The 13,654-nt window shown below is 49.1% G+C and overlaps 1 protein-coding gene across 1 annotated transcript in view; it reads right to left on the bottom strand.

The window, feature by feature from the left end:
- Positions 1 to 13,654, bottom strand: part of LSP1 (lymphocyte specific protein 1) — a 50,863-nt gene that overhangs the window by 10,497 nt on the left and 26,712 nt on the right. The window contains 9 exon segments of the mRNA XM_009981159.2: positions 202 to 313; positions 1,709 to 1,789; positions 2,573 to 2,713; positions 3,080 to 3,161; positions 3,336 to 3,379; positions 6,598 to 6,678; positions 6,680 to 6,721; positions 7,667 to 7,862; positions 11,033 to 11,122. Of these exon segments, the coding sequence (XP_009979461.2) occupies positions 227 to 313; positions 1,709 to 1,789; positions 2,573 to 2,713; positions 3,080 to 3,161; positions 3,336 to 3,379; positions 6,598 to 6,678; positions 6,680 to 6,721; positions 7,667 to 7,862; positions 11,033 to 11,122 (844 nt within the window). The 3' untranslated portion in view covers positions 202 to 226.

Below are 13,654 nucleotides of genomic sequence, written 5' to 3'. Positions count from 1 at the left end.
TCAGAAAGCCAAAGACCAAAACAAACCCACTTCCTTCCAGCTCAGAAAGTCAGGCATTTGCCCAGAAGCAAGGCTCCAGCTGTCACCATACAGCATCTTCCAGCTCACCCAAAGTGTAGCTGGCAGAAATAACCCACCCCAATGTCCCGCCAGAACCACGCCAGGAGTTCGTTACACAGTGCAAGGTCACATCCCACCTACCTGGTTAATGAGTTCTCCAGGCATGCTATTGCTCTGCAGCATCATCTACCAACACCTTCTTGTACTGGCCATGGCCGGTTGCAACAAATTTATACTTTTTACCAGGAGTGGACTGAACAAAAGAGAAAGAAAGGGCCAAAGTCAGCATTTTCCTCCATCAAACAGGCAGTCAAGATAGAATCATAGAATGGTTAGGGTTGGAAGGGACCTCAAAGATCATCTAGTTCCAACCCCTCTGCCACAGGCAGGGACACCTTCCACTAGATCAGGTTGCTCAAAGCCTCATCGAATCTGGTCTTGAACACTTCCAGTGATAGAGCAACTGCAACTTCTCTGGGCAACCTGTTCCAGTGCTTCACCACCCTCATTGTAAAAAAATTTCTTCCTTATATTTAATCTAAATCTGCCCTCTTTCAGTTTAAAGCCATTGCCCCTTGTCCTGTCACTACATACCCTTGTAAAAAGTCCCTCTCCAGCTTTCGTGTAGGTCCCCTTTAGGTACTGGAAGGCTACTGTAAGAGCTCCCCAGAGCCTTCTCTTCTCCAGGCTGAACAATCCCAACTCTCTCAGCCTGTCTTCATAGCAGAGGTGCTCCAGCCCTTGGATCATCTTCATGGCCTTCCTCTGGATTTGTTCCAACAGGTCCATGCCCTTCTTAAGTTGGGGGACCCAGAGCTGAACACAGTACTCCAGATCAAATGACTAAAGCCAGAGGAGCACGTGATATGGTTGTCTGTAATCCCAGAGGGCTTGGAGACAGCCTACTCTGCATTCCCTTCTTGCACCTTTCACAAACTCTCTACGCAGACTGACCATCGCTTTCTATAAGTGTAAGGTAACATAGCAAGTGCGGGATGTGTAATGGGAAAGAGAAGATGCAATGCCAGGCATGGCGAAGGAGGGCTCATCTTGGAGCATTGATCCCCCACACCAAGGTTGATTTCACCCATGGCAAGAGCCTGTTTAATTTACCACGTACTGGCAGCAGCACCGATCCAGGAACAGACAAGATACTTTGATGATCTTCTCTCAGCCTGGATGGTTCAAGCAGCAGCTGCTTGCTGCACTTTAACAGGCATTCCCACAGATGTACCAGTAGGCACAAAACCCCAAGTGTTGATATACTGTCTTAGGCTCAGTTCCACTTCATTTTGTTTGTTTTCTTTAAAGATTAAAAAGCATAACAAGAACAAAGTAACTCACATTTGCAGTTCAATTTTAGCCTAGAAGGCTGGGGCTCCCAACCCATGGCCTGAGAAAACATGCTATATGAGAAACCCTTCAGCATTTCTGGTTATAAAATTATTTTTGCCCCTGTTTTTACCAGGGCTGAAGAGATAGCAGCTCACTGTCAGGAAGAGGTCTTGGGTATGCAATTGCATTGACAGATAAAGGCAGCCCTTGGCCCTACAGAACATTACCATCTTCTCAATACTCTCAACCCAACTAAGAGCTCTCTTCTTTTTCACAGCAGAGCAAGTGCTTTCATACTCAGATACTCACTCACCTTAATGTTGGTCTCAGGTTTGGGATTGCCCTTCTGTTCCCAAAGGCTTCTTTTACTCACGATGTCTCCAGCCACGATATCCTGAGAAGATGAGATCTCATTACCCTCCACTGCTAAGGCTGCTGAACATGCCTTTGTTCACGTCCCTTTCAAACCCGCACATCTGACCTCCTTTTTTATTTATTATCACACCATCTGACCTACGACAGCTGCAGCTAAAACCCACGACGATGAAAACGTCTTCCTATTCCCAGTATACCCTATGTTTTCCTCTCTCTCACTCTCTTCAACAAGAGTTTGGATCAGAGATCCAAGATGTTTATTTTCTTAAGTTTGTTAACTATGTAAAACATGTTAACATCAAGGCTTTTTTTCACATGAAAGGAATTTTGCTCACATAAACACAGATTTGCAACCCACGAGTTACAGAACCAGCCTCACTCACAGCAATCAGGAAGCAAAATTGAAAGCATTACATAATACTCTATGCATTTTCCAATTTTACAAGATTTATCATCTTAGTACTAGGATCCAACTTTGTGCTCAACAACCAGAGCTCAGTCCTAGCCTCTGCAGAAGACACACCCATTTTCCACACCAGCTGAATTTGGTGTTCGAAGAAGAGCGTCAACCAGCATCACAGAGGCTTTCCTAGCTGTACCACCAAGGAACGATTCGGGATCCCGGCACAGATGAAGCGAAGCTCTGAGGTACAAGGCCTTGTGTGCCGACAAAGGAGATGAGAGCTGGTGGGCACCACCAACGAGCCGTATCAACAGGCTAACACAAACGTAATGGAAGTCAGGCCCAGAGGCCAGGTTCTCTTCTCCTGCACAAGCAAGGCAAGTCCTGTGAATGCCATACCTTACAGGGCTGGGTCTTCACGGCAGACTGAGCTGCCACCTCTCCAGTCTCCCAGAGGCTTTTTGTGCTGGCCACCATCATGCTTGTGGTGGGAAGGTCAAGAGAGGGCTGTCGGATAGGTTTTGGAGCCTTTGTGGATGTCTGGAAAATAAATGGAGAAAGATCACTGTCAGGGAGAGTCTGGGGTTTTTTTATTCCCCTGTAATTGGAGGTCCTCAGAGATGAGAGATTGTGAAAGGAGACTTGTAGGGTCTTGCTAGTCCTGCCAGACGCTCTCACCCTTTAAGCAAGGGCCGTGAGGAAACACAGATGGGGCAGCTTGCCAAAGAAACCTACTTTATGCTGTGAAGGGAGATGGAGACAGGTCAAAGGGCGGCTCCCATCCCAGGGCAGATGATTCAATTGTCACTTCCCCAATGGGGAGACTAAGAAGCATGGTGGGAGCGCAAGGCTCAATGAAAAGGGCTCCTTGGAGGGTGGGGACACAGTGACAACAGAGCAGCTCACCTCAATAGCCTGTGTGTACTGCTCCAGCCTGTCATCAATCTTCGACACAGGGAGAGGAGGCTGGGACTTCTTTATGCTGTTACTGGAGAAAGAAGAAGAGGATTAAGGTGATCCCTCGATACCTGAGCAGAAGAAAGGACTTCGACAGCCATAAGCAGCCTGTCACTACTGCCCATGCCCACAGCAAGGCCCTCTGGCATCCTCCATTTGGAGGAAGGGACCTGCTTTAGCCCAAGGCCATCGACTCTAGAGATACCTTTTCTTTATTGAGCGGTTCAGTGACTCAGTTCTGTCCGTGATCTAAAATGGGAGAGAGAAGACAAAGATATTACTTTTCTCCATAGACCTCAGGGTCACCTTGACTAACCATAGTTCAAACATTTCTCTTCCCTGCACCCTTACCCAGATTTTGTTTAAGAATGCCTCACTCATTCCCATGTTTCCCAACGGAGCATCCTTTTTCCTTTCCAAGGCAGGTGAACAGAATCCAAACCGAAAGCACCAGTGTGCTGTAGCAGCCTCACCAGTTCCAGGGTCAAACCAATAATGTGCAGCTTGACAGCTGAAACAGCAACCAAGATGATTTTCCCTGCTCAAAGACCAGGTATCTTTCTTAGATGCTTGGTTTCCTTGCCAGACACAAGAGAGTGACAAGTGTGGAAAGGCAAAGGGGAAAACTAGAGTCACTGCCAACTGCATCTGCAGAAGCAGAGCCAAGCATGAGAGGAACACAAGCATGAGTTATGTTGTGGCTTATCCACACCAGAGGAGCACATAGATAGGGCAAGTCAGCACGTTGAGCCACCTGCAAGGCAGCCCTTCAGGTCAAGCCATCAGGAAAGAGAGTTTTGCACAAGAGGCTCCTGTGCAAGAACTCTTGGGCCAAGGCAGGAAGGCAAGCAAACACTTCACAACCACTGAATAAAGGAAAGCTGAAATGTTGCTAAACCTCACAGCTCTTTCGCACCCCAGAGAACAAGAACACAGAGAGAAAAAATCACTTTCAACTCAAAGAGGAAGCTATTTCTTTACAGCAGCTCCTAAAGAGCTGAAGAGCAGCAATCAAGTAACAAGGAGCCTTCTCTCTGTCTACTGCTACCTGTGCCATAGGAAACCTCACCTACCAAGTTAGCAGATGAAAAGCAGTGCTAAGTGCTCGTTTTAAGACACTTTCAGGATGCTGGTGCTACGTTTTAGCTGAGGAGAAGACAAGACAGTGTCACAGAGAGGACACACTGAACAGCTGTGCCCAATACCAGGCCCATTAGAGAAGAGAACAACCACCAAGAAACAGTGAAACCCTAGCTAATAGAGCTGCACTAGGGAAAATCACTCTGGAGGGTCCCAACGCAACAGCATGACAGATACCAGTGGCTGCTGAGCAGGTTGTCCACCAGCTGCCAGCTTGCTCCCTTGCTTGGTGCTGGCCTAAACTGTGACTTCAGAGATTGGGTCACCCATCCCTCCTGGGACATTGATGGGTAGGCTGGCACCTCATGGGGTATAACAGCACCTGAAAGGGGAATCAAGTAGATCTCTGCCCATGTCTCAGCTTCTCAACCACAAGTAGATAAGATATCAATAGGAAAAAACCTTGCCAACCTTGCCAGAGTGATGCTGTGCAGGTGCAAACCACCCACAGATGCTTCTAAAAGGTCATAAATGATCATCAAGTTAAACAGAGGGGCCTAGAAACAGGCTGAAGGTGAGGGTAGATCTGAGCATGACAGTCTAAGAGGGAACAAACTTTTCCTAAGCTATTTGGAGACCACCTCCCCCTGCCCTATAGGGCAATTCCTTGCAGCAAGTCATGCATTTCTCTGGTCCAGAGCGCTTTCTGAAGATCAGAAGAAACCACAGTTGCTCCCTCAGCCAACCTCAAAACTCAGAGCTCAAGCAGCCTGGGACAAAAACAGGGCTGGTACAAGGCTTGCCCCCTGCCACCACACATCCATTGCAGCAGCCCCCTAGTCCACGCTGGCCCTCTGAACCCCAACCATCCCATCACATTGCACCCCAATGTCCACCTGCCCCAGATGTGTACGTGGCCTCCACAACTGGCAGGGGAGCTCACCACCCACTGCAGATGCTTTCATCTTCCATGCGATCCCATGCCAAAACACCTTCTTGGTGGTCAATGTGTTTAATTCTTAGTGTTCACACAAAGGCCTGCTAGGTGTAAAGAGCCTCCTTCCCCTGGAAAGATCCCAAGCTCATTTTTCCTGAAAGCTTTACATTGGGCTTTGTGGATTGGTGAGCTCTGACATCACCGTTATAAAACACAAAGACTGTATTTCTAAACCTTTCCTTGGACTAATCCTAGCAGCAGTAGTTAAGCTCAGGTCAGGAAGTGATGTGTGTTTCGGGGTTGTAACAATGAGAATTTCAGCACATAAAAGACACTGGAAGTGTTCCCCACATTTCCCCACCAGTCCCACTCCAGGGATATGCCTTGGCCACCTCCACCACACTTTTCAAATCTAACATTAGCACTTGGCCTTCATCCAAACCCACCCTTTCTCCACTCTCTATTTGATTTTTAAAAGGCTTCTCCATGAAGAGCAATCTGACAGTTGTAGGTGATGAAATCCTCCATAAAGAGCAAGAATCCGATGGTTGCAGATGACGAAACTTTCCTCTTACGATCTATTTACTGGTGCAAGAGGAAGTGCTCATACAATCCTCCCCATCCAGGAAATATTGACTAAGCAGCAAATAGCACAGATATAAATGCAAAAAAGCAAAGATAATACCAACAACAGATTAACAGGCTATCCAGTCTCCTCACCATTTCCCTCACTGCTATCATCAACAAGCCTAAGGCTTGCAAAAACAAGAAGCCATTTGCTACAGAAACCACTTATCTGCAGCTATTGTATTTAAAAGCACACGCAGAGAACTGAGGATTTGTAGCAAAGGCAACAGAGGTCATGAGATGCAATTCAGGTGGTGTTAAAAATGGAAGTTTCACAAGAGCATCAATGCAGACAGATGTGATTGGGAAGGACGTGACGCTTCAGAGATCAGGAATTTCAGTTTGTTTAAAAAAACTGAAGCCACACTTTTGGATTTTATTCTAAGAAAGATAGGGAAATCCCAATGTGTCAAGTTTTCGGGTTTTTTTGGGGGGAGGAAGGGAAATTTCATTTTCTGGTTAAGTTCATGTGTCATCTTTGACCAAATTCACAAGTTTAAAAGCACAGACACCTTTATCAGTATTACAATATTCCCTGGAGTCCTCAATGAACTTTAGACATTTACGGTGATTGGCAAAGTACACACAGAGACAGTTACAGCTTCCAACAGCTCAAGCAGGCAAAGCAGGAGGGGAGAAGGCTGCCAACCAAGGAAGATGAAGGAAACAGATTAAGTGATTTGTCCCAGCCTATAGCAGGAGCCGGATAACAGGATTCACACCCCACGTTACCGCGAGCCCTGGGTCACCTTTCCTCATCATCAGTTAGGTGCTCTATTGCAATAGCTGCTATCGCCTCCAGAGAGGCCCCAGGAACACAGACCTTGGTGGAACACACTGCAGTGTGGTCAGAGCACAGCTCCTCCTCTTCCAGGCTGGCAGGTCTTGGGGCCTTCTGGCGTTTTTTCTGGTGTTTCTTCTTCTTCATTTCTCCTTCTCTTCTTTTCCTGAGTGCAGAAAATGAACAAGCCAGGAAGTGAGCTGGTCAAAGTGCTTGCTAAGGGATTTTTCCCCTGTCTCCCAGGCTTTCTGCTTTACACTAAACAAACAGGTGAGCACAGAAACTTTGAGTTCACATCATCTAATTTTGAAACACGCAGGCAGAAGCTCATGTGTTAATTTGGGGGAGGGGGGTGGAAATCAGAGAAACTTTGCAGGTTTAAGGTCCCAAAGTGATATGGAAAGGGGTCCCTGCATCAATAAAGATTTCTTACCACTATTGAGATAGGAATTTCTCATTTAGAGGCCACAAGGAGAGAGTGCAGCTGCCTTTAGAATAAAGGGCTACAAAGAGTCACACACAGAGTTCAAATGCAAAAAGTCAAAATCCGTTTACAACAGAAGATATCTGCAGCTCAGCCACCCTAACATGCTTGCACACCACTCAAGTTCCAGCTTTGTCTCTCTTGTTTACCAGGAATTACACCTCATCAGGAGAGCAAAGAAAGAAAACCTCAGCTGGGAGCAATGCAAGATTTAAAGATATATCAAGCCAAAGTGCTCCAAAGGTGTGATAAAGGCTGGGGAGAGAAAAACAAGCAGTAAAATTTAGATTTGAGTTCTCCTGAAGAGCTGCTCACTGCCCACAAACTACAGGAGAAAAAGTAGCACTTTCCTTCTCTGTATTGCAGCGACATGACTAAACCACCACAAGCTCCAGGAGCAAACACACCGCCCAACACACAAGAGGGCAGAGGCTGCCTGCAGCGACCTCGAGAAGGAACACAGGCAAGAGCAGCACCAACCCCAGGTTATGCCATGACAGCTTGTCTACCTGGGCTCAACACTCAGCAGCATAAGCAGCAATGATGAGCTGGGTTCTTGGAGAGCAGCCCCCAGCCCAGCTCTCCCACCAGCCCTGCAGAGAGAAGATCAGATCCTCCTGATCTCACCTCTTGCTCAGCTCTGTCCTCATCCTCCTGCTCTAGGACCCGTTCTTCCTCTTGGCACAGCCTCTCTTCCTCCCCAGTAACCACATTCTCCTCCTGGATCTCCTCCGGGCTTTCCCGATCCAACTGGATCTGCTCCAGTTTGACTTCTGCTTCCCTCACACCACTGTCCTCTTCTTCAAACGACTGTCGTGGAGACCTAGAGGTAGGGGAGAGAGGTCAAAGAAGCAAAACACATTGTTATGAGCCTACAGACACCATCAGGTGCCTTAGACCTCTAGAAATCCATTTTTTTCAGTCCCCCAAGCCTACAATTTGCTGTGTGTTTTACACTGGGGCTCACAGTCACCTCCATAGTCCCACCCATTTCCAGACACCCAGATGTAACAGCAATCACATTACACTCTCACACTTTGAATACCAAGGACAACAGCTCAACTAAGTGTTGTGGCAGAGCTGAAAGTATCTGCACCTTTCCAGCCTCACCATGGGCAAGACCCACAAGAACACAGAGATCAGACAGACTTGAACATCAGGTCCTGACCTCTGCTTAGACTCCAGGCAAAGAGGACACTACCACCATGATGTGGTGCTGGCTCAGTTCTCTGCTCTGCTACAGCCAAAACCCCAGGTCAGCCAGCACGCTCTGTGTTCCTGGTGCACAGACCCAGGTCTGACACTGCCACCACAGTTCCCAGCATCAATCCAATGTGAAGCACCAACCACAGCTTTCCTCTCCCTCAACTCATCTTCCATGTCAACAGAGCCTCTCACAGCAGGAGGATCCAACCAATGACATGTGAATGTGCTTCCCAAGATCCTCCTTTTCCCTAGCTGGAACTAAACTGCAGGGCAAAGCTGCACAGCCACTCGCATGGGGGTTTTTTTGTTTGCAAGGCACAACGCTTTGCAGGCAATGCTATATCCACACCTGACCCTGCACCTCAGTTTGACCCATCAGAATAAATGGCACCTCTACTCAAGTCACAGCCCAGCAAAACAACGAGTCCCAGAGCAGCCAGGGTCACCCCTTGGCTTCAGTTTAAAAAAACCCAATGGGGTTTGTACAAGAGGATTCCTCCAGGTCTCCAAGACTGCAGAGAGGAGACCCAGGAGTATGTTTAAGCAATCAGCTTTGCAAAAGCAGAGCAGTCCGTGCCTTCGGGCACAGAGTTGGTGGGAGCACAGAACCCCAGAGCTCTCACTGGCTCACAGCCATGCGCCCAGATGTTATCGCCATCTTACTTTCCCCACTCAGACAACAGCTTTCTCCTCTCACCCATTTCTTCGAAAATCCCCTGGCTTGCAACAGCAAGGCTAGAGAGCCGGAGAGCAGGCAGCTGCCAAAGTGCAAGGCTGACTCACGGCTTCCACCTCACCAGCCAGCACCAAAACATGAAAAAAAGCTCAAGCGATGCTTTTCCACCCACCTCTCTGCTGCTGGGAAGGCAGCTCACAGGACAGCCACCATCCAGCCCTCCCACCTGACCGCACCAGGAAAAAGCTGATGCATACGCTGGCTCACTCAGCTTGCTACTAATCATCCTCCCATGGCAGTGTGGTCACCAACAGCAAACAGGCTCTGAAGGTTTTACATCCCGGGTAACTGGTTTACTCTTAACCAGGATACCAACAATACCTCCAGCTAAAGCGCAAGCTCGTGTTAAAAATTTAGGCCAGCACGCATGATGCTCTATAGGATGCCTTTTGCACCCCAGCAATCTGGGAGGCAGCTAGTTTGACCCAGCTCCCACCCTCTTGCATGCAGCTGATAGCTGTAAGGGCATGGATCTCTTCCCACAAAGCAGGGAACCAGAACCAGAATGAAAACATGCCTTAGCACCCAGGCCCTCAGGGGACACACAAGCTGGTTTAGCTCCATCCAAGGGAGAGCAACTGTTTCCATTCCCTCAGTTGCAGCCACTGCTTGAACATCCTTCATGTGAAAAATCAGAGTTTGCTCCACACTCGGTTAAGCAGGAGAGAGGGAAGTTGGGGAACCCTGGCCACAGCACTGCTTGCCCCAGTGCTGGGCATCCCAGACACACAGCCTACCTGGGCTCGCACTGCACTCCCAGCCTGTCCTTTGGGTGAGGCAGGTAAGCAAGGAGAAAGGAAAAGCTGCTGAAAGAGCTTCACAGGGCACAGCCACCCTCTAGGAAGCCAGCCTAGCTTTTAAAAAAAGCTGTGTTCCAGCAAGCCCACAGGGTCTGAGCCCCTCCAGCCACCTCCCCCAGCCAAAAGCCTGCTCCCCTACAGCTGCAGCCTTTAAAGCACCACCCCTCTCTGATAGGCATCACCTGCCACGGGTGCCACCTCCCCTGCTCAGCACCCTCCAGCCCCACTACAGAATAAACACAAGCATCACATAAAAACCCAAGGAGCAATTTCTAGCTAACCCAAGCAACTCTTCTAGCTAATTCTCTTTTGAAGGCCAAGAAGGGAAGAGTAGCAGTAGCAGCAGCCACCACTGCTGCCTTTCTCTCCAGACAAGCTTTTTGCAACGGGGGTGGAAAAAGAGGCAGTGTGCTGAAAAGCAGATGGGGCTGATTTCTAATTGCTCTTGCAGATGTGACGATCAGTGCCGCAGCGAGGTGGTTGAGCAATGCTTGTGGGGTCGGGGCTGCAAAGGTACAGCTTGCAGAAGGGTTTAGCTACAGTGTTTGGAAAAAAAAGTAAGAAAGAGGCAAGCTTGAGTTATTTGTTCAACAGTAAATATTAGTTTTAGGCATTTTTGCAGTCTCGGGGGTAAAGTAGAGGCTGTGTCATCACAGGCCAAAATTTCCTATAAAATCAAGCTGCCGAGAGAGCTGAGTCACAGAGTTCACATGCAGGTAGATGGTGTCCGAGGGAAGTGGTTAAGGCAGGAGTTTGGCTCAGCTCAGCAAGGGGAGAGCAATGGGAGATGGGGGCTAAAGAGCCGGCACACAAGCGCCTCTCAGGGCTCTTTGCTGCCTGTTTTCCCTTGCCGAAAGCGGAGTCAAGCACAAGGTGGGCTGGGGCCATAACACCCACTGTGCTGCCATGAGCCAGGAAGCAGCAATAACTTAGGACAGCTTTTTAGTCTGGCCTGGATTATGTTAGAGGCTGTTTCAGCCCCTGCAGCAGCTCAGGTGGCTTAAATCCGCTGTTGTCACTCCTCCAAACCTAGGCGTCCTGGCAGGCTGCCATTGCCTGGAGTGCAAAGCTCAATCCAAACATCCCTGGAGGCCAGGGCAGTCCCTGAGCCTGTTCCTCCCCGTTAGTCCAAATGGCAGGGGAAAAGTATCCGTCCCAGCAGCATGGGACCCGTCCTGCTCCTCCTTGGGGACAGTCCTTACGCTGGGAAGGTTGGTTCCATTCCCCTCAGTCCAGCTGTGTCCTACCCACCTCTGTTTGCGCTGCTCAAGCTTCTGGGACCAGTCACTGAAGCCCTCATCCTCCTCCAGCTCCGAAGTCCCGGATGGTTTAAAGTCATAGCTGAAACACAGAAACAAGGAAAATAAGGATGAGAGAGATGCAAAAAAACCCCAAACCTAGCCTGAAAGATCCCCAGCCTGATACCGTCATTCTCTCCCTCCAGTTATTGCATCTTCTTTCTTCTGATGGCTCCCAAATCCCACTTGAAGCCTTATCTTCTGTTACAGGAAAGACGTCTTTGACATGTGTTTAGTAGCACCCTTGTACAAAGGAGGTCTCTGGGGGCATCACCGCGAGACGGAGAGGAAGGAAGAGCAAGTCCGTGTCTCTGGCAGGAGCACCCCGCTGCCTGCCTGCTCTCTGGGGCCACACGCAGGAGAGCAAAAGACAAGCAGCACATCAAAACCAAAAGTCCATGGTATTCTTCTGCACCAGAGCTGGCCCTAGCTTGTTTGGACCAAAAGTGTTTCAAACTCAGATGCTGCTTGTCGTATGTTTGCACGCAGGCCCATGGAAAAGAAACCAGCAAGAATCAGCCTGAACAGATTGCTGCATGAGGAAGGCATGAAGACCCAAAGACTAGGACACTGGCTCAAGTTCTGGGTGGCATCCTCACGTTTCCATACAGCTATGAGCCAGTCACATGCACTTGCGTGACTCTGGCTCCCCGCCTGTGAACACCCCACTGCTGTACGGGGCTGCAGTGCCGCTGGAGTGCACAGCTGCCAGCACCAGATGTGGGCTGGCCATGCATGGGGATTGCTGTTTTTTTCCTACTTCTTTCCTTGCCTTCTTTCCTTGCCTTGCAAATCACCTCCCAGCCAGGGGTCCTAGGTGGGCAGCCGTGTCACAAGCATTGGCCTGAGGAAGTGGCTTCACAGGTGTTTTTGGGATGCAGTCATCTGGGAATGAGAATGTGGGACCTACAGATTAGTTTAAAACTCAGAAATTCAAAATATGTAGTGAATGTGGGTGAGTCTTTTCTTTGCCTTCGTGGGCTCTTGGGAGGTGCCAGGAAATGCTTAGCCTACTCCGTGACCCCGGTGGCTTGAAACATGGGGCATTTCTCTGAGATTCAGGAGTCTCATGTTGAACCGACTGCAGGAGCTGAGGGTTTACAAAAAACACATGCCCTTGCCAGGCTCACCGGGGAGGGTAGCAGGGGGTGCACACCCAAAAGGGCTGCTCAGCCACAAGTCTGAACACAGCCCAGCTCCCACCTCACTTCGGCATCCCCTTCAACTGCTGAGTGCAATACCACGTTGGTCTTGGACAGGGCAGCCCAGGCTGGGTTATTTTCCATGGCCTGTGTAGCAGTAGCTTGTGGATGCCCCACGACAACGCTCAGGAAATGTGATGCAGAGCCAGGACAGGACCATGGATCTGCTGAGTCCCAGGTCAGGGCTTCAGGTGAGCTGCAGCGTAGATGATGCCCAAGGCAGAATTACTCCGGTATTTGTGGCCTTGGCCACAATTGTGTGCTCAGGCTATCAGAAAAGTTCCCAGGGAGCAAGGGAGACTGGCTGAATGCTGGTTGAAAACTGGTCGCTTCCCTCTGCTCCTCAGCAAACCTGGCCCCCGGGCAAGCACCGAGCCACCACAGCAGCCCCATCAGCACTGCCTAAGCTGATTCCATCCCTCTGGTTCCCAAAGCTACACATCCCTTTTCTGCAAACCCGTTTTGGGGGTTATTTCTCTTTTTTTTTTTAGTAGAGGAAGAGAGGAAAGGAGCTTGGCTCTGTCCCTTTGGTGCAAGGAAATGCCGAGGGCGGGTTTGCACAAACAGGAGTGACATGGATGGGACGAGTCCCAGCACGGGAAGAGTGGAGGGAAGGAGGGGGCAGTGTTTACACAAGAGAGAGCGAAGCTTTTCAGAAGATTAATAGCCAGCGCTGACCCCAGCTGCATGAGCAAGCCCAGGTGGCTGTCAGCAGCTGCAGAAGAAACCAGGGGATGGCTGGAGAAGAAACATCCTTCCCAGCGAAGCCTGGCCCAGCAAGCTCAAGCATTGCAGGGCAAGGAGCAAAACCCCTCATTTTAGGAGTTGTCATTCTTGTCATTCCTCCCTTCACAGACGTCTAAGCGCTCAATTAAATTTGGGCACTGCCAACGGTCCGTGGGGTCAGGAGCATGTCTGTGCCTATGCCCATGGGACTGGAACCTGCAAACTGTGTTACCGGGGCTGCTGCACGCTGCTCTGTGCCCGAGGCCGCTCACAGCATCTCCTGGTAAACCAGAGACCTGAGATCTTGTTGGCCGTTTTAAAGACTTTTGAGAATTATCTTCCGGCCTCTGAGTGAAGGGGGGTTTGGAAAAGCTAACAATTATTATTACTTTCCAGATCTTCTGTTTGCTTTTAGGGCAGACTGCAGTGAGTTCGTCTGCAGAATATCACTGGGTGTATTTCCACAAAAGATTTTAAAGGTTCTTCGTAATGCTTTTAGACATAGGAAAAAAAAGAGACCTGAATAGTTTTGAAAGTATCTTAGAAAAAAAACTGATCTTTTCATTGAAAAAAATAGATGTTTATAAATAGTTTTTGCAATTTTTCCAGTAAAATGAAGCTGCTGCTTCTCTCTGACTGTAATCCCA

The sequence above is a fragment of the Tauraco erythrolophus genome, chromosome 6 (genome assembly GCF_009769465.1).
Source record: "Tauraco erythrolophus isolate bTauEry1 chromosome 6, bTauEry1.pri, whole genome shotgun sequence".
NCBI lineage: Eukaryota > Metazoa > Chordata > Aves > Musophagiformes > Musophagidae > Tauraco > Tauraco erythrolophus.
This window is presented reverse-complemented; position numbering and strand designations above follow the sequence as displayed.